A 20,100-nucleotide genomic window follows, 5' to 3' on the forward strand; every position below is an offset into this window, starting at 1 on the left:
AGGTCAGAGGAGCAGAGGGTCAGAGGGTCAGAGGTCAGAGGATGCTCACTCTGTGCTTCTTGCAGGTTGGGACTCACAGTAAAGCCTGGTTCATCGCTGGAGTTTTCGTTTTCCTGACGATTCCCATTTCTCTGTGGGGAATTCTACAGCACCTGGTCCACTACACCCAACCTGAACTACAGAAACCCATCATCAGGTACTCACCACAGCCTAGGGTACTCACCACACTCAGGTACTCACCACACTCAGGTACTCACCACACTCAGGTACTCACCACACTCAGGTACTCACCACACTCTACAGAACCCTCAGTGTCTCTGTGGTCCGTGTCTCTGTGGTCCGTGTCTCTGTGGTCAGTGTCTCTGTGGTCAGTGTCTCTGTGGTCAGTGTCTCTGTGGTCCGTGTCTCTGTGGTCAGTGTCTCTGTGGTCCATGTCTCTGTGGTCAGTGTCTCTGTGGTCCGTGTCTCTGTGGTCCGTGTCTCTGTGGTCAGTCTGTGTGGTCAGTGTCTCTGTGGTCAGTCTCTGTGGTCCGTGTCTCTGTGGTCAGTGTCTCTGTGGTCAGTGTCTCTGTGGTCAGTCTCTGTGGTCAGTGTCTCTGTGGTCAGTGTCTCTGTGGTCCGTGTCTCTGTGGTCAGTGTCTCTGTGGTCCGTGTCTCTGTGGTCAGTCTGTGTGGTCAGTGTCTCTGTGGTCAGTGTCTCTGTGGTCCATGTCTCTGTGGTCAGTGTCTCTGTGGTCAGTGTCTCTGTGGTCAGTGTCTCTGTAGTCCGTGTCTCTGTGGTCCGTGTCTCTGTGGTCAGTCTCTGTGGTCAGTGTCTCTGTGGTCAGTGTCTCTGTAGTCCGTGTCTCTGTGGTCCGTGTCTCTGTGGTCAGTGTCTCTGTGGTCAGTGTCTCTGTGGTCCGTGTCTCTGTGGTCAGTGTCTCTGTGGTCAGTGTCTCTGTGGTCAGTCTGTGTGGTCAGTGTCTCTGTGGTCAGTCTCTGTGGTCCGTGTCTCTGTGGTCAGTCTCTGTGGTCAGTGTCTCTGTGGTCAGTGTCTCTGTGGTCAGTCTCTGTGGTCAGTGTCTCTGTGGTCAGTGTCTCTGTGGTCAGTGTCTCTGTAGTCCGTGTCTCTGTGGTCCGTGTCTCTGTGGTCAGTGTCTCTGTGGTCAGTGTCTCTGTGGTCCGTGTCTCTGTGGTCAGTGTCTCTGTGGTCAGTGTCTCTGTGGTCCGTGTCTCTGTGGTCCGTGTCTCTGTGGTCAGTGTCTCTGTGGTCCGTGTCTCTGTGGTCAGTGTCTCTGTGTCTCTGTGGTCCGTGTCTCTGTGGTCAGTGTCTCTGTGGTCAGTCTGTGTGGTCAGTCTTTGTGGTCAGTGTCTCTGTGGTCCGTGTCTCTGTGGTCCGTGTCTCTGTGGTCAGCGTCTCTGTGGTCAGCGTCTCTGTGGTCAGTGTCTCTGTGGTCAGTGTCTCTGTGGTCCATGTCTCTGTGGTCAGTGTCTCTGTGGTCAGTGTCTCTGTGGTCCGTGTCTCTGTGGTCCGTGTCTCTGTGGTCCGTGTCTCTGTGGTCAGTCTGTGTGGTCAGTGTCTCTGTGGTCAGTCTCTGTGGTCCGTGTCTCTGTGGTCAGTCTGTGTGGTCAGTGTCTCTGTGGTCAGTGTCTCTGTGGTCAGTCTCTGTGGTCAGTGTCTCTGTGGTCAGTGTCTCTGTGGTCCGTGTCTCTGTGGTCAGTGTCTCTGTGGTCAGTGTCTCTGTGGTCCGTGTCTCTGTGGTCAGTGTCTCTGTGGTCCGTGTCTCTGTGGTCAGTCTGTGTGGTCAGTGTCTCTGTGGTCAGTGTCTCTGTGGTCCATGTCTCTGTGGTCAGTGTCTCTGTGGTCAGTGTCTCTGTGGTCAGTGTCTCTGTAGTCCGTGTCTCTGTGGTCCGTGTCTCTGTGGTCAGTGTCTCTGTGGTCCGTGTCTCTGTGGTCAGTGTCTCTGTGGTCCGTGTCTCTGTGGTCAGTGTCTCTGTGGTCAGTCTGTGTGGTCAGTGTCTCTGTGGTCAGTCTCTGTGGTCCGTGTCTCTGTGGTCAGTCTCTGTGGTCAGTGTCTCTGTGGTCAGTGTCTCTGTAGTCCGTGTCTCTGTGGTCCGTGTCTCTGTGGTCAGTGTCTCTGTGGTCAGTGTCTCTGTGGTCCGTGTCTCTGTGGTCAGTGTCTCTGTGGTCAGTGTCTCTGTGGTCAGTCTGTGTGGTCAGTGTCTCTGTGGTCAGTCTCTGTGGTCCGTGTCTCTGTGGTCAGTCTCTGTGGTCAGTGTCTCTGTGGTCAGTGTCTCTGTGGTCAGTCTCTGTGGTCAGTGTCTCTGTGGTCAGTGTCTCTGTAGTCCGTGTCTCTGTGGTCCGTGTCTCTGTGGTCAGTGTCTCTGTGGTCAGTGTCTCTGTGGTCAGTCTCTGTGGTCAGTGTCTCTGTGGTCAGTGTCTCTGTGGTCCGTGTCTCTGTGGTCAGTCTGTGTGGTCAGTGTCTCTGTGGTCAGCGTCTCTGTGGTCAGTGTCTCTGTGGTCAGTGTCTCTGTGGTCCGTGTCTCTGTGGTCAGTGTCTCTGTGGTCAGTCTGTGTGGTCAGTGTCTCTGTGGTCAGTCTCTGTGGTCCGTGTCTCTGTGGTCAGTCTGTGTGGTCAGTGTCTCTGTGGTCAGTGTCTCTGTGGTCAGTCTCTGTGGTCAGTGTCTCTGTGGTCAGTGTCTCTGTGGTCCGTGTCTCTGTGGTCAGTGTCTCTGTGGTCCGTGTCTCTGTGGTCAGTCTGTGTGGTCAGTGTCTCTGTGGTCAGTGTCTCTGTGGTCCGTGTCTCTGTGGTCAGTGTCTCTGTGGTCAGTGTCTCTGTGGTCCGTGTCTCTGTAGTCAGTGTCTCTGTGGTCAGTGTCTCTGTGGTCCGTGTCTCTGTGGTCAGTGTCTCTGTGGTCAGTCTGTGTGGTCAGTGTCTCTGTGGTCAGTCTCTGTGGTCCGTGTCTCTGTGGTCAGTGTCTCTGTGGTCAGTGTCTCTGTGGTCCGTGTCTCTGTGGTCAGTCTGTGTGGTCAGTGTCTCTGTGGTCAGTGTCTCTGTGGTCAGTGTCTCTGTGGTCCATGTCTCTGTGGTCAGTGTCTCTGTGGTCAGTGTCTCTGTGGTCCGTGTCTCTGTGGTCAGTGTGGTTGTGGTCAGTGTCTCTGTGGTCCGTGTCTCTGTGGTCCGTGTCTCTGTGGTCAGTGTCTCTGTGGTCCGTGTCTCTGTGGTCCGTGTCTCTGTGGTCCGTGTCTCTGTGGTCCATGTCTCTGTGGTCCGTGTCTCTGTGGTCGGTGTCTCTGTGGTCCGTGTCTCTGTGGTCAGTGTCTCTGTGTCTCTGTGGTCCGTGTCTCTGTGGTCAGTGTCTCTGTGGTCAGTCTGTGTGGTCAGTCTGTGTGGTCAGTGTCTCTGTGGTCCGTGTCTCTGTGGTCCGTGTCTCTGTGGTCAGTGTCTCTGTGGTCAGTCTGTGTGGTCAGTGTCTCTGTGGTCAGTGTCTCTGTGGTCAGTCTCTGTGGTCCATGTCTCTGTGGTCAGTGTCTCTGTGGTCCGTGTCTCTGTGGTCAGTGTCTCTGTGGTCAGTGTCTCTGTGGTCCGTGTCTCTGTGGTCAGTCTGTGTGGTCAGTGTCTCTGTGGTCAGTGTCTCTGTGGTCAGTGTCTCTGTGGTCCATGTCTCTGTGGTCAGTGTCTCTGTGGTCAGTGTCTCTGTGGTCCGTGTCTCTGTGGTCAGTGTGGTTGTGGTCAGTGTCTCTGTGGTCCGTGTCTCTGTGGTCAGTGTCTCTGTGGTCAGTGTCTCTGTGGTCAGTGTCTCTGTGGTCCGTGTCTCTGTGGTCAGTGTCTCTGTGGTCCGTGTCTCTGTGGTCCGTGTCTCTGTGGTCCATGTCTCTGTGGTCCGTGTCTCTGTGGTCGGTGTCTCTGTGGTCCGTGTCTCTGTGGTCAGTGTCTCTGTGTCTCTGTGGTCCGTGTCTCTGTGGTCAGTGTCTCTGTGGTCAGTCTGTGTGGTCAGTCTGTGTGGTCAGTGTCTCTGTGGTCCGTGTCTCTGTGGTCCGTGTCTCTGTGGTCAGTGTCTCTGTGGTCAGTCTGTGTGGTCAGTGTCTCTGTGGTCAGTGTCTCTGTGGTCAGTCTCTGTGGTCCATGTCTCTGTGGTCAGTGTCTCTGTGGTCCGTGTCTCTGTGGTCCGTGTCCAGATCATGATCCTCTTGTTTTTGTTCGTAGGATCCTGTGGATGGTCCCGATCTACAGCCTGGACAGTGTGAGTCACTGAGACACGGTCAGCACAGAGTCACCAGACTGAGGTCCAGCTCATTCATAAACAGTTTGTGGATTAAAACCTGATCTGTGGTTCAGACTGAGACACGAGGCTGAAGATCAGATGTTCTGCTAATCCTGTCCTAGATTATCACCACATTTACATGTTTGATACAGTTTGTGGTTAAACTCGTTTGAAAGGAAAATGTCTCTTGTTTGAGGAACATAAGGAACAAAAACAAACTAATATCTAAAGTTTCTAGTTAGACCCGGAAGTGACACGTTTTACCTTTAGTTCAGTCAAAACTGGCAGGACCAAAATGATCCAAATGATTGTAGTGAGTAGATCAGAAAACGGTGTAATCTGGGCCCTTAAATCCTAAAACCCCGTTGTGGTCTTCCGCTCAGTGGCTGGCCCTGCGATACCCCAGCTTGGCCATCTACGTGGACACCTGCCGCGAGTGCTACGAGGCCTACGTCATCTACAACTTCCTGGTTTTCCTGCTCAACTTCCTGAGTCACCAGCACCCGAACCTGGCGATGATCCTGGAAGTGCAACAGCAACAACCCCACCTGCCCCCGCTCTGCTGCTGCCCGCCCTGGCCCATGGGAGAGTAAGAGCGCCTCAACGTGGGACCGGACACCTAAACTCCGCCCACAAACACATTTTAAATAGAGCTGCTGAGCTGGGCGGGGCTTGGAGGAGTAAAGGGGAGGGTGAGGGGGGAGGGGCGGAGTCTGGAGGACTAAAGGGGAGGGTGAGGGGGGAGGGGCGGAGTCTGGAGGGCTAAAGGGGAGGGGGAGGGAGGGGGCGGGGCCTGGAGGACTAAAGGGGAGGGGGGATGGGCGGGTCTGGAGGACTAAAGGGGAGAGTAAGGGAGGAGGGGCGGGGTCTGGAGGACTAAAGGGGAGGGTGAGGGAAGGAGGGGCGGGGCCTGGAGGACTAAAGGGGAGAGTAAGGGAGGAGGGGCGGGGCCTGGAGGACTAAATGGGAGAGTAAGGGAGGAGGGGCGGGGTCTGGAGGACTAAAGGGAAGGGTGAGGGAAGGAGGGGCGGGGCCTGGAGGACTAAAGGGGAGAGTGAGGGGCGGGTCTGGAGGACTAAAGGGGAGGGGGAGGGGCGGGGTCTGGAGGACTAAAGGGGAGGGGGAGGGGCGGGGTCTGGAGGACTAAAGGGGAGGGGGAGGGGCGGGGTCTGGAGGACTGAGGGGGAGGGGCGGGGTCTGGAGGACTAAAGGGGAGGGGGAGGGGCGGGGTCTGGAGGACTAAAGGGGAGAGTGAGGGAGGAGGAGGGGCGGGGTCTGGAGGACTAAATGGGAGAGTGAGGGGCGGGGTCTGGAGGACTAAAGGGGAGGGTGAGGGAAGGAGGGGCGGGGCCTGGAGAACTAAATGGGAGAGTGAGGGGCGGGGTCTGGAGGACTAAAGGGGAGGGGGAGGGGCGGGGTCTGGAGGACTAAATGGGAGAGTGAGGGGCGGGGTCTGGAGGACTAAAGGGAGGAGGAGGGGCGGGGTCTGGAGGACTAAATGGAGGGGGAGGGGGTCTGGAGGTATGAAGAACAGTGATTCGTGATTGACAGGTATCCACACTTCAAACTCCGCCCCTGCCGCCAGGTGTATCAGGACCACCTGGCTGTAATCGGGGCGGTCCAGTGTGACGGTTGCTATGATACAGTTGGAGTCTCTTGACATGGAGACTCCAGATTGTCCCCTAAACCTGCTCTGGCCTCGCTGAGCTTCATTTGGAGCTGAAGCTGTGGTCACGTCTTTACACCGTCCAAACGTTTGACTGGACGTGTGTTTGTAAAACTTGATCGTGTTTCGTGCTTCTCGTAACGGCCTTTTATCGTCTCAGGGTGCTGCTGTTCAGGTGTAAACTGGGCGTGCTCCAGTACACAGCGGTCAGGCCCGTCACCACGGTCATCGCCCTGTGAGTAACACTCGTTCTGTTGATATGACGCAGCTTTATGAGCGGATAGAACACACACAGCTTCACTCCCCCTACTGGTGATGGGTAAACTGATGAAAGCAAAGCTACCGATCTGCACCGACTGATGACCACCACGCACACACCACATCTATAGTTGAGTAAAGAGTCTTGCTCAAGGACACAACAGTGTGCACTGGGCGGAGCTGAGATTGAACTGCCAACCTTACGATAAAAATATATTACAGGTTGTTCAAATTAGACCTGGTTTACACCTGGTTTAGCCATGATCTTTTAGTCCTGGTCTGGTCCTGGTTTGGTCCTGGTCTGGTCCTGGTCTGGTCCTGGTCTAGTCCTGGTTTAGTCCTGGTCCTGTCCTTGAATAGTCTGGTTTTAAACTGGTCTCTCGTAGGATCTGTCAGCTGTGTGGAGTTTACGATGAGGCAAACTTCAGCTTCAGAAACGCCTGGTCCTACCTGGTCATCATCAACAACATCTCCCAACTGGTAAACGTCTGAAACAGAGCTAACCTGCTAGCATAGACTGTATATATAAACGGACAGAGCTAACCTGCTAGCGTAGACTGTATATATAAACGGACAGAGCTAACCTGCTCGCATAGACTGTATATATAAACGGACAGAGCTAACCTGCTAGCGTAGACTGTATATATAAACGGACAGAGCTAACCTGCTAGCGTAGACTGTATATATAAACAGAGCTAACCTGCTAGCATAGACTGTTTATATAAACGGACAGAGCTAACCTGCTAGCGTAGACTGTATATATAAACGGACAGAGCTAACCTGCTAGCGTAGACTGTATATATAAACGGACAGAGCTAACCTGCTAGCGTAGACTGTATATATAAACGGACAGAGCTAACCTGCTAGCGTAGACTGTATATATAAACGGACAGAGTTAACCTGCTAGCGTAGACTGTATATATAAACGGACAGAGCTAACCTGCTAGCGTAGACTGTATATATAAACGGACAGAGCTAACCTGCTAGCGTAGACTGTATATATAAACGGACAGAGCTAACCTGCTAGCGTAGACTGTATATATAAACGGACAGAGCTAACCTGCTAGCGTAGACTGTATATATAAACGGACAGAGCTAACCTGCTAGCGTAGACTGTATATATAAACGGACAGAGCTAACCTGCTAGCATAGACTGTTTATATAAACGGACAGAGCTAACCTGCTAGCGTAGACTGTGGTTGCTCCTGTTAGCGTTAGCAACAGGTTTGATTGACAGCGTTGCTAAGTAAAGGACTGTACCATCGTTGTTCTTTATCTTATTTGATTTATGTCGTTCAGGATTAATTTTAGTTAAATATGTCGCCATTTTTTGTCTGTCTTTTTTTTGTTGCGACGTTGAAATGTCTCCATGGAGATGTTACTGCTGTGCCTGGAATGTTCCTCAGTATGGCATTAAAGTATTTGTAGCGGAAGTAGTAGTAACAGCAGAGATAGTATTAATAGTAGTAGTACTAGTAGTAGATAAATTGAATGTTCTATTATGATAACATGTCCACGATGATGAGACGAGCAAATGATTCATATCCTGCACCTGAGAAGTTCCGGACTGTGGCTTTAAGTGTTGTTGTCGTGGTGATTTTCAGTTCGCCATGTACTGCCTGGTGCTGCTGTATCGCTCTCTGAAGGAGGAGCTCACGCCCATCAAACCCGTGGGGAAGTTTCTCTGCGTCAAACTGGTCGTCTTCGTCTCCTTCTGGTAACAAAAGCGTTTATACTGTACTCGAGTAAGAGTAACGTTACTTCAATTACTTCAGTTACTTCATAATAATCACTCAAGTAGAAGTAGTGGCCCAAGAAATGCCTCAAGTAAGAGTAAAAAAACTCTTTAGGAAAAGTACTACTCAAAGAAAAGTAGGATTTCTTCAAAAGTAAAAGTAAAGTAAAAGTACTCTACTAAATGTAACTGAGTACTCCTCACCTCTGGACAGATTCGCGCTCACGTCTTCCTCGTTGCTCTCTGTAGGCAGGCTGTTCTCATCGCGATTCTGGTCAAAGTTGGCGTGATTTCAGACAAACACACGTGGGACTGGGAGAGCGTCGAGGCCGTGGCGACCGGACTACAGGTACGAGACGAAAGTACTTTTATACTCATTATATTTGTGTAATACTACTTCATATTATTTCTGTCTCTGTAGGATTTCATCATCTGTATTGAGATGTTCCTGGCCGCCATCGCTCACCACTACACCTTCACCTACAAGCCTTATGTACAGGCAAGGATTATGTTATGTAGTAGTAGCAGTAGTAGTAGTAGTAGTAGTAGTAGTAGTAGTAGTAGTAGTAGTAGTAGTAGTAGTAGTACTAGTACTAGGAAAAGCAGCAATTGTGTTAGTAGGAGCTGGTAGGAGTAGTTGTAGTAGTAGTAGTAGTAGTAGTAGTAGTACTAGGAAAAGCAGCAATTGTGTTAGTAGTAGTAGTAGTAGTAGTAGTAGTAGTAGTAGTAGTAGTAGTAGTAGTAGTAGTAGTAGTAGTAGTAGTAGGAAAAGCAGCAATTGTGTTAGTAGGAGCTGGTAGGAGTAGTTGTAGTAGTAGTAGTAGTAGTAGTAGTAGGAAAAGCAGCAATTGTGTTAGTAGGAGCTGGTAGGAGTAGTTGTAGTAGTAGTAGTAGTAGTAGTAGTAGTAGTACTAGGAAAAGCAGCAATTGTGTTAGTAGGAGCTGGTAGTAGTAGTAGTAGTAGTAGTAGTAGTAGTAGGAAAAGCAGCAATTGTGTTAGTAGGAGCTGGTAGTAGTAGTTGTAACAGGTGTAGTAGGTGGTTGTAGTAATAGTAGTAGGACAAAGGTGCCTTAATAGTCATTTTTGAAGTCAAAGTAGTAGTAGCAGTGTTACTATCAAAGTAGTAGTAGCAGTATTACTATCAAAGTAGTAGTAGCAGTATTACTATCAAAGTAGTAGTAGCAGTATTACTATCAAAGTAGTAGTAGCAGTATTCCTACCATGTGGCGTTGCTGTGTAATGTCTTTGTTGGACCTGTAGGAGGCAGAGGAGGGCTCGTGTTTCGACAGTTTTTTGGCCATGTGGGATTTCTCCGACATCAGAGCCGACGTCTCGGAGCAGGTTCGGAACGTCGGTGAGTGTTTGGATAAAAGCAAAAGTGAACGCAGCGGGAATGTTCGAGACTCCGAGGTGTGTCCTTTCCAAACCGCGAGCAGGTTTGAAATAAGCCGCGGTCTGGACGCAGATAGGGGAGCCAGAAGGTCACCGGTTAGACTCCCGGGACGGACTGGGTGGAGCTGTGTACGGCAGCGGCTCCTGAAGGATTCACCCAGTGTCACTGTTCGAAGGATGAGTCAAATGCAGAGAATGGGTTTTCCCTGGAAGGATAAACTGAGCCGTAAACTCTTAAACACGGTCTGTTCTCTGGACCATGTGTCAAATATACAGAAGGAAACGTGTACCTCTTCCTGACCTGAGGGTGTGTCTAAAAACTTAAGAGAATTTTCACACAGTTTGAGATTCTCGTCTTTTTCAAACCTACAAACACTTTAAGACAAAAACTGGTTCACCCAAAGGACAAAACCCCGAGACATAAAGTAATGTGTCTCCTCCATTCAGTGAAGAGTGAGCGTCACACTGGAGAAACTAAACACTCCATAAGAGAAAGAACCAACACAGAGAGAGCAGCTCAGGACACAGTCTGCTGTTCATCTACATCTCAAACACACTGACCACTGCTTTGAACAGACTGAGGGTCAGAGAAATGGTTTGAGAGGAGAGTTAAAGAAGATATTTTTGTTAGAAAAGACAATCCTTCCTTAAACAGGAAAGGAGCCTGAGACATGATCTGTCCCTGATCTACAACTCCATCCTCAGACCCAACTCAAACAAAGGAAACAAAGAGAACAAAAGCTGGATCTTTAAAAGTTGAATAGGGTAGTTTCAGCTGAAACTGGAGACAACAGGGTTTTACAGCTTCAGTGTCGTTAGCTCCTCCTTCTGACCAGAACTGGAGAAGTGTCTTGTAGGACTGAAGACGTTTGGCCGCGGCTTGGACGAGCAGCCAATCGTCTTCACTCCTACAACGATTTGTCCAGCTGACCCATTTAAACTTCGTCTTTTGGTATAAATCAGACGTCTCAAAGGTCCATGTTTGGCTCCACTTAACTCAGGACCTTAAAGCCATTATAATCTAACAAGGAAAAGACTCTAAACGACACGAGTGAAGCGTTAGCTGCGTCACATTTTAGGTTTTCTACAGAATATGTTTCGTCTTAAGTTCCTCCATGACGACATGATTCAGTCTGATCTTTCTGCCTCCTCAGGCCGCACGTTTCTGGGTCGTCCGAATAAGATGTACTTTGGCTCGGCCGCTCGTCCCGAACACACGGAGCACACGGGCCTCCTCACCTCCTCCTCCTCCTCCCAGGACCCCGTCGCCTCCTCCGCCTCCACCGCGGGAGCAGCGGGACCCCAGGGCAACTCCATGCCCCCCTCCCCCGGCGCCAGCGGCCGATACCAGGGCTTAGGACACACGCGCGCCCCTCACTCCACCTCCGCTCCGGCCGGGTTCACACAGCCCCCACAGACGACAGACAGACCGTAACAAACCCGCTTTAAATAACGTTAGTGAGGCTTCGACTGCTCATGTCGCTGAAGCTGCGCACTTTTATTTAAGATCTCAAAGCCGATTGTTTGTTTTGTTTATCATTTACTTCCTGGTTGGACGTGGGCAGCAGATAGGACGTATGTAAGTCCAGTTCTTTTCCCTAGCAACCATAATGTAAACAACGGCCAAAACCTGTCTAAATCACACCGTAGTTATGATTAGACTAACATTATTTTATTTAGTTAGTTAAAAGAAGGTTTAACGTGGCAGTAAAAGGCCTTCTTTGTGTTTTCGATGGAGTTTTCGGTGTTGATGAAATAGGCAGATGGATTCAGCTTTTGAACTCAGAGCTACTTCCTGTATTTTTTATGTCTATAGTCGATTAAAATATTGTGTGTACGTTGGTTAAAGGACTAAAAGGACACGTCATGGTGCTGGAAAAACCTCTCAGATCATCATGACCTCGCTCAAAAACTCTGAGGTCTACAGAGAAGTTTGTCTGCGATCCAGAACACACGATGAAGATGTGAGTCTGGCACCGGGGAGTCTCCCTGTTTTCAGATGAGTGTGATTGACAGGCGGATTAACCAATCAGGGACATGCATGGACTAAACAAAGACTGAACCAGGACTAAACCAGGACTAAACCAGGACTAAACCAGGACTAAACCAGGACTAAACCAGATCTAGACGGTTGTCAGTATGTGCTGTTTGGTAAATATAAACCTGTTCTATATTTTCTGTAGATTTGAAGAACCATGAATTGTCCCTGGTAAATTTCGAGGTCTTTTGTGATTTAATACAAAAGAACATTTGCTCTGACATCACAGTCAACGACCGGAGCTTAAAGCAGCGGGTCTGGGTCTGTCTGCGCAGCTGGACCTGGGTCTTTGCTTGATTTTTTATGCATTTTAATGTTTTCCGGTTGACTAAAGTGGACTTGCGTTTATCAGTTCTTTGTTATAAAATGCAGAATTGGACAGAGTAGCCAAAAGATGTACTTAAGCAAGAGTACACTTACTTCAGAATGATGTAACTCAAGAAGTACAAAGTAATGACTCAAGTTAGAGTCGCATAAGAGAAACAGTCTGGACTAGCATCATATTTATAATCATGACATTTATCATCAGATCATTTGGACTGAACTTAAGTAATGCACAAAATCTGGTCACTTCAGAAAACAGACAGACACAAAAAGAGGATTTTAAGATCACATTACTCTGGTTATTTTCATGTTTCAAGTGCATATTTAGCTCTGGTGGCCTCGGGCCCTTAGGAGCTGCTTAGTCTGGGCCGGCCCAGGCTGATGGACTCTCATGTGGCTCATGGTGTTTGAGGTGAATGATGCGCGGTGCATAAGAACAAGACCAACCTAAAAGTGAAGGAAACTGAACTAAATGTAGTGCCACTGGGGGGCGCTCCACAGAGCCACTAACATGTGAAAATGACTTTAGTTTGTCGTTTCTCCCTCACATTCAAAACGATATTTACCTGTGCGTTCATAAACCCGTGTTTACGCCCAGAGCCTTTGGACTTTCAGGGATAGACTTTGACTTAACAGGACCAAACCTCAGACAGAAATGTGAAGAACCAAAACTGTGTTGATTCTGTGACGTCAAAGACATTTTGTGGAAAACCTTATATTTTGAACCTGCTCACTTGATGATGTCATTTAAAGTGCGTTTATTGTTGTTAAAAATCAATCCTGACTCTCCTCTGATTCTTTTCTTTCCACAGCCTGAAATATGTTGGTTTTAAAGTGAGTGCATTGAGCTGAAGGTGCAAATATAATGCTACCACTGTTATTATTCTAAAAAAACAAATTGATACTAACTGAAGAGTGAATCTAGCCTATAATCATTTTGGCCTTATTCCTGTAAGATTTCTGTTTTCTTACACACTATTGTTACTCGTGTGTATAAGTGCATTTTATTTATACCATGTAAATGTTTTATTTTTAAAAGTTAGGTACTTCCTGTTTTGTCCATAGACTACATAAAAAGTGGACTATGTGTGACGTCACCCTCAGCATTTGGCTCCAGTCAAATGAAGCTCATCGAGGCGAGCAGTTACAGGGGGCAATTTGGAGCCGAGTTCCGCATTTGGAATACTGACCATGAGTATCATAGCAAATAAGAACCAATCCGGAGGGAGGCTGTTGAAGGTAACGTCCTTAACTCCAACACCGCCGGTCAGGATAATGTGTCCATGTTAAATCATTTGGCCAGTTTAACCAAAGTACCAGAGTAACTCCCACAACAACAAAAGTGTCTCTAAAAACATGAGGATTCAAACAGTTTATCAAATATCAGCAAGAGTACACTATGCCACACTAAACACAGACAAAAGAATGATTATAAAAAGTGTAACTGACCGTAGAGTGTAACTGACCGTAGAGTGTAACTGACCCTAGAGTGTAACTGATCCTAGAGTGTAACTGACCCTAGAGTGTAACTGATCCTAGACTGTAACTGACCCTAGAGTGTAACTGACCCTAGAGTGTAACTGACCCTAGAGTGTAACTAAACATAACAGACACAATCACATGATTTAAGTCACTCTGTATTTACATAAATGTGTTGAACATCCAGGAGCTCACATCTGAAATGGTCCAACTCCAAATCTACTCAGACAAAAGAAATGGGACAAAAGAAAGTCCAGACCTAAACCTGGACTAAACCAGGACAAGAGCGAAGACTTTACTACAGTCTCACACTTAAACCTTTTTGCAGTCAAAGTTGCCATGGCTTCTGTTGTGTTTTTTGTCGTGGTTTCAGTCCCTGTTTTCCTCTGAAGAAAGCGACATCATTTCTGGTGAGTTTTGGGCGCTCCGAGATGCCGCATTCTCCTCGCTGCTCTCGGAGGATGACTGCTGCACTCTGATTGGCTGAGGCAGAATGTCAGGAAGGAAACTGAGGTGAGACTGGCCTCTGATTGGTCCGCTGTTGGGAGGTGCTGGTTTTGATTGAACAACCGGTTTTGGGGGCGTTGGCTTATTCTACAGGAAAAAAAAAAAAGTTACATTTACTCGGTTAATAAAATAAACAAAAGTGTCTAACCCAGGGACACAACAACAGGATGAGTGTGGACAGGATCGGACATGACAACCAAAAGCTTTCATTCAAACCAGTGAGCCTCCAGTTCCTAGGTAAATGCTTAACCCCCTAAACCATCTCTAACAGTAAAAGCAGACGCCCCAAATCAACTAAACTCCAGTTGTTTGGAGGTCAAAGGTCATTCGTAGCGACACTGTTCACCTTGGTGATGGCGGGGTCATCGGTTGCCGTGGTGACAGCAGGTTCTTTGGGAGACAGGAGCCAGACGCTGTTCCCACAGGAGTCCACGGGGGCGCCGTCGAGTCGCGGAGGCTCAAACCCCCACAGGAAGTCCCCGGTGTGAGCTGCTGTGTGTAAATTATACAGATTACACATTATATACTAAAATAATATACGTAAATAAACTATAAACAGGCTGCAAGTGTCACGGGTCAAAACTGAAGTACTTTTACCATTTAAAAAACGAGGGTGGGTGTTAAGGCTCGGGGCGGGTGCTAGGTGTTAAGGGTTAACGGTCGGGGCGGGTTACCTCCTCAAAAACAAACCTGGACTTGTGTGTTGTTTGATCCACACATTTATTGAACACACACCTAAACACACACAGAACACACACCTAAACACACACAGAACACACACCTAAACACACACAGAACACACACCTAAACACACACAGAACACACACCTAAACACACTCAGAACACACACCTAAACACACTCAGAACACACACCTAAACACACACAGAACACACACCTAAACACACACAGAACACACACCTAAACACACACAGAACACACACCTTAACACACACAGAACATACACCTAAACACACACAGAACACACACCTAAACACACTCAGAACACACACAGAACACACACCTAAACACACTCAGAACACACACCTAAACACACTCAGAACACACACCTTAACACACACAGAACATACACCTTAACACATACAGAACACACACCTAAACACACACAAAACACACACCTTAACACACACAGAACACACACCTAAACACACACAGAACACACACCTTAACACACACAGAACACACACCTAAACACACACAGAACACACACAGAACACACACCTAAACACACACCTAAACACACACAAAACACACACCTTAACACACACAGAACACACAGAACACACACCTAAACACACACAGAACACACACCTAAACACACACAGAACACACACAGAACACACACCTAAACACACACAGTACACACACCTAAACACACACAGAACACACACCTAAACACACACAGAACACACACCTAAACACACTCAGAACACACACCTAAACACACACAGAACACACACAGAACACACACCTAAACACACACAGTACACACACCTAAACACACACAGAACACACACCTAAACACACAGAACACACACAGAACACACACCTAAAAACACACAGAACACACACCTAAACACACACAGAACACACACCTAAACACACACAGAACACACACAGAACACACACCTAAACACACTCAGAACACACAGAACACACACCTAAACACACACAGAACACACACCTAAACACACACAGAACACACACGGAACACACACCTAAACACACACAGAACACACACAGAACACACACAGAACACACACCTAAACACACACAGAACACACACCTAAACACACACAGAACACACACCTAAACACACACAGAACACACACAGAACACACACCTAAACACACACAGTACACACACCTAAACACACTCAGAACACACACTTAAACACACACAGAACACACACAGAACACACACCTAAACACACACCTAAACACACACACAGAACACACACCTAAACACACACAGAACACACACCTAAACACACACAGAACACACACCTAAACACACACACAGAACACACACAGAACACACACAGAACACACACAGAACACACACCTAAACACACACACAGAACACACACCTAAACACACACAGAACACACACCTAAACACACACAGAACACACACAGAACACACACAGAACACACACCTAAACACACACAGAACACACACGGAACACACACCTAAACACACACAGAACACACACGGAACACACACCTAAACACACACAGAACACACACCTAAACACACACAGAACACACACCTAAACACACACAGAACATACACCTAAACACACACAGAACACACACCTAAACACACTCAGAACACACACCTAAACACACACAGAACACACACCTAAACACACACAGAACACACACCTTAACACACACAGAACACACACCTAAACACACACAGAACACACACAGAACACACACCTAAACACACACCTAAACACACACAAAACACACACCTTAACACACACAGAACACACAGAACACACACCTAAACACACACAGAACACACACCTAAACACACACAGAACACACACAGAACACACACCTAAACACACACAGTACACACACCTAAACACACACAGAACACACACCTAAACACACACAGAACACACACCTAAACACACTCAGAACACACACCTAAACACACACAGAACACACACAGAACACACACCTAAACACACACAGTACACACACCTAAACACACACAGAACACACACCTAAACACACAGAACACACACAGAACACACACCTAAAAACACACAGAACACACACCTAAACACACACAGAACACACACCTAAACACACACAGAACACACACAGAACACACACCTAAACACACTCAGAACACACAGAACACACACCTAAACACACACAGAACACACACCTAAACACACACAGAACACACACGGAACACACACCTAAACACACACAGAACACACACAGAACACACACCTAAACACACACAGAACACACACCTAAACACACACAGAACACACACCTAAACACACACAGAACACACACCTAAACACACACAGTACACACACCTAAACACACTCAGAACACACACTTAAACACACACAGAACACACACAGAACACACACCTAAACACACACCTAAACACACACACAGAACACACACCTAAACACACACAGAACACACACCTAAACACACACAGAACACACACCTAAACACACACACAGAACACACACAGAACACACACAGAACACACACCTAAACACACACACAGAACACACACCTAAACACACTCAGAACACACACCTAAACACACACAGAACACACACCTAAACACACACAGAACACACACAGAACACACACAGAACACACACCTAAACACACACACAGAACACACACGGAACACACACCTAAACACACACAGAACACACACGGAACACACACCTAAACACACACAGAACACACACCTAAACACACACAGAACACACACCTAAACACACACAGAACACACACCTAAACACACACAGAACACACACACAGAACACACACCTAAACACACACAGAACACACACAGAACACACACGGAACACACACCTAAACACACACAGAACACACACCTAAACACACACAGAACACACACCTAAACACACACAGAACACACACCTAAACACACACAGAACACACAGAACACACACCTAAACACACACAGAACACACACCTAAACACACACAGAACACACACCTAAACACACACAGAACACACACAGAACACACACCTAAACACACACAGAACACACACAGAACACACACCTAAACACACACAGAACACACACCTAAACACACACAGAACACACACCTAAACACACACAGAACACACACCTAAACACACACAGAACACACACAGAACACACACAGAACACACACCTAAACACACACAGAACACACACAGAACACACACCTAAACACACACAGAACACACAGAACACACACCTAAACACACACAGAACACACACCTAAACACACACAGAACACACACCTAAACACACACAGAACACACAGAACACACACCTAAACACACACAGAACACACACCTAAACACACACAGAACACACACCTAAACACACACAGAACACACACCTAAACACACACAGAACACACACAGAACACACACCTAAACACACACAGAACACACACAGAACACACACCTAAACACACACAGAACACACACCTAAACACACACAGAACACACACAGAACACACACCTAAACACACACAGAACACACACCTAAACACACACAGAACACACACCTAAACACACACAGAACACATGATTGTTCAGCTTTGGTTTAAAATAAGGACAAAGTTGATCTCACTGTGGACAAAGTGAAGAGCCCAAAGTCCAGAGTGAAACAGGAACAGGACGGAGAGAAACGCTGGAGACATGATGAGAAAATGAACGAAGATCAGTGAGAAGAGAGAAAGAGAGAGAGAGGGGAGGAGGAGGAGGAGGAGAGGAGGAGAGGGAGTCTAGACTGGAGTTTTGTCTGGACAGATTTAGTGGTTAAAGTTGCACCAGATCAGGATTCACAGCCTGAGTCATTTTTGTGAAACTCGCCTTTGTGGATTTTCACGTCATATTTTGAGCCTTAAAATCGTTTTTAAAAGATCAAAACAAAACTAGTTCATTTTAAACATTTTGCAGTTTGGTCCAAAGTTGCTCCTCACTGACCTTTTGCATTCAGAACATCCTAATTATTCACCACAATGAGTTTATAAGCACCTTTCACAACTCTGAGGCCAGCTAACAACAGCTAGCAGGCTAACAATGCACTTCCTGATTCTCAGACAATAAAACGCTTTATAATTAGACGCTGACAGAACACAGAGGGAGGAGGACACAGAGGGAGGAGGACACAGAGGGAGGAGGGCACAGAGAGAGGAGGGCACAGAGGGAGGAGGGCACAGAGGGAGGAGGGCACAGAGGGAGCAGAGCACAGAGGGAGGAGGGCACAGAGGGAGGAGGGCACAGAGGGAGGAGGGCACAGAGGGAGGAGGGCACAGAGGGAGGAGAGCACAGAGGGAGGAGGACACAGAGGGAGGAGGACACAGAGGGAGGAGGGCACAGAGGGAGCAGAGCACAGAGGGAGGAGGGCACAGAGGGAGGAGGGCACAGAGGGAGCAGAGCACAGAGGGAGGAGGGCACAGAGGGAGGAGGGCACAGAGGGAGGAGGGCACAGAGGGAGGAGAGCACAGAGGGAGGAGGACACAGAGGGAGGAGGGCACAGAGGGAGGAGGGCACAGAGGGAGGAGGGCACAGAGGGAGCAGAGCACAGAGGGAGGAGGGCACAGAGGGAGGAGGACACAGAGGGAGGAGGACACAGAGGGAGGAGGACACAGAGGGAGGAGAGCACAGAGGGAGGAGGACACAGAGGGAGGAGGGCACAGAGGGAGGAGGGCACAGAGGGAGCAGAGCACAGAGGGAGGAGGACACAGAGGGAGGAGGACACAGAGGGAGGAGAGCACAGAGGGAGGAGGACACAGAGGGAGGAGGACACAGAGGGAGGAGGGCACAGAGGGAGCAGAGCACAGAGGGAGGAGGGCACAGAGGGAGGAGGGCACAGAGGGAGGAGGGCACAGAGGGAGCAGAGCACAGAGGGAGGAGGACACAGAGGGAGGAGGGCACAGAGGGAGCAGAGCACAGAGGGAGGAGGGCACAGAGGGAGGAGGGCACAGAGGGAGGAGGGCACAGAGGGAGCAGGGCACAGAGGGAGGAGGACACAAAGGGAGGAGGGCACAGAGGGAGGAGGACACAGAGGGAGGAGGGCACAGAGGGAGGAGAGCACAGAGGGAGGAGGACACAGAGGGAGGAGGACACAGAGGGAGGAGGGCACAGAGGGAGGAGGGCACAGAGGGAGCAGAGCACAGAGGGAGGAGGACACAGAGGGAGGAGGGCACAGAGGGAGGAGAGCACAGAGGGAGGAGGGCATAGAGGGAGGAGGACACAGAGGGAGGAGGACACAGAGGGAGGAGAGCACAGAGGGAGGAGGGCACAGAGGGAGGAGGACACAGAGGGAGGAGGACACAGAGGGAGGAGAGCACAGAGGGAGGAGGGCACAGAGGGAGGAGGACACAGAGGGAGGAGGGCACAGAGGGAGGAGAGCACAGAGGGAGGAGGGCACAGAGGGAGGAGAGCACAGAAGGAGGAGGACACAGAGGGAGGAGGGCACAGAGGCAGGAGGACACAGAGGGAGCAGAGCACAGAGGGAGGAGGACACAAAGGGAGGAGGGCACAGAGGGAGGAGGACACAGAGGGAGGAGGACACAGAGGGAGGAGGACACAGAGGGAGGAGGGCACAGAGGGAGGAGAGCACAGAGGGAGGAGGGCACAGAGGGAGCAGAGCACAGAGGGAGGAGGGCACAGAGGGAGGAGAGCACAGAGGGA

At 48.9% G+C, this 20,100-nt stretch overlaps 1 protein-coding gene across 1 annotated transcript in view; it reads left to right on the forward strand.

Annotated features, from left to right (window-relative positions):
- The window catches only part of LOC117386628 (transmembrane protein 184C-like), a 13,544-nt gene extending 1,097 nt beyond the window's left edge, over nt 1-12,447 (forward strand). Inside the window, exons 3-12 of the mRNA XM_033984035.2 lie at nt 66-196; nt 4,188-4,224; nt 4,629-4,834; nt 6,072-6,146; nt 6,556-6,649; nt 7,774-7,886; nt 8,154-8,253; nt 8,326-8,403; nt 9,166-9,259; nt 10,452-12,447. Of these exons, the coding sequence (XP_033839926.1) occupies nt 66-196; nt 4,188-4,224; nt 4,629-4,834; nt 6,072-6,146; nt 6,556-6,649; nt 7,774-7,886; nt 8,154-8,253; nt 8,326-8,403; nt 9,166-9,259; nt 10,452-10,732 (1,209 nt within the window). The 3' untranslated portion in view covers nt 10,733-12,447. The remainder of the gene's footprint in view (nt 1-65; nt 197-4,187; nt 4,225-4,628; nt 4,835-6,071; nt 6,147-6,555; nt 6,650-7,773; nt 7,887-8,153; nt 8,254-8,325; nt 8,404-9,165; nt 9,260-10,451) is intronic.
- The last annotated feature ends 7,653 nt before the right edge of the window (nt 12,448-20,100 follow it).

The sequence above is a fragment of the Periophthalmus magnuspinnatus genome, chromosome 18 (assembly GCF_009829125.3).
Source record: "Periophthalmus magnuspinnatus isolate fPerMag1 chromosome 18, fPerMag1.2.pri, whole genome shotgun sequence".
NCBI classification, from domain to species: Eukaryota; Metazoa; Chordata; class Actinopteri; order Gobiiformes; family Gobiidae; genus Periophthalmus; species Periophthalmus magnuspinnatus.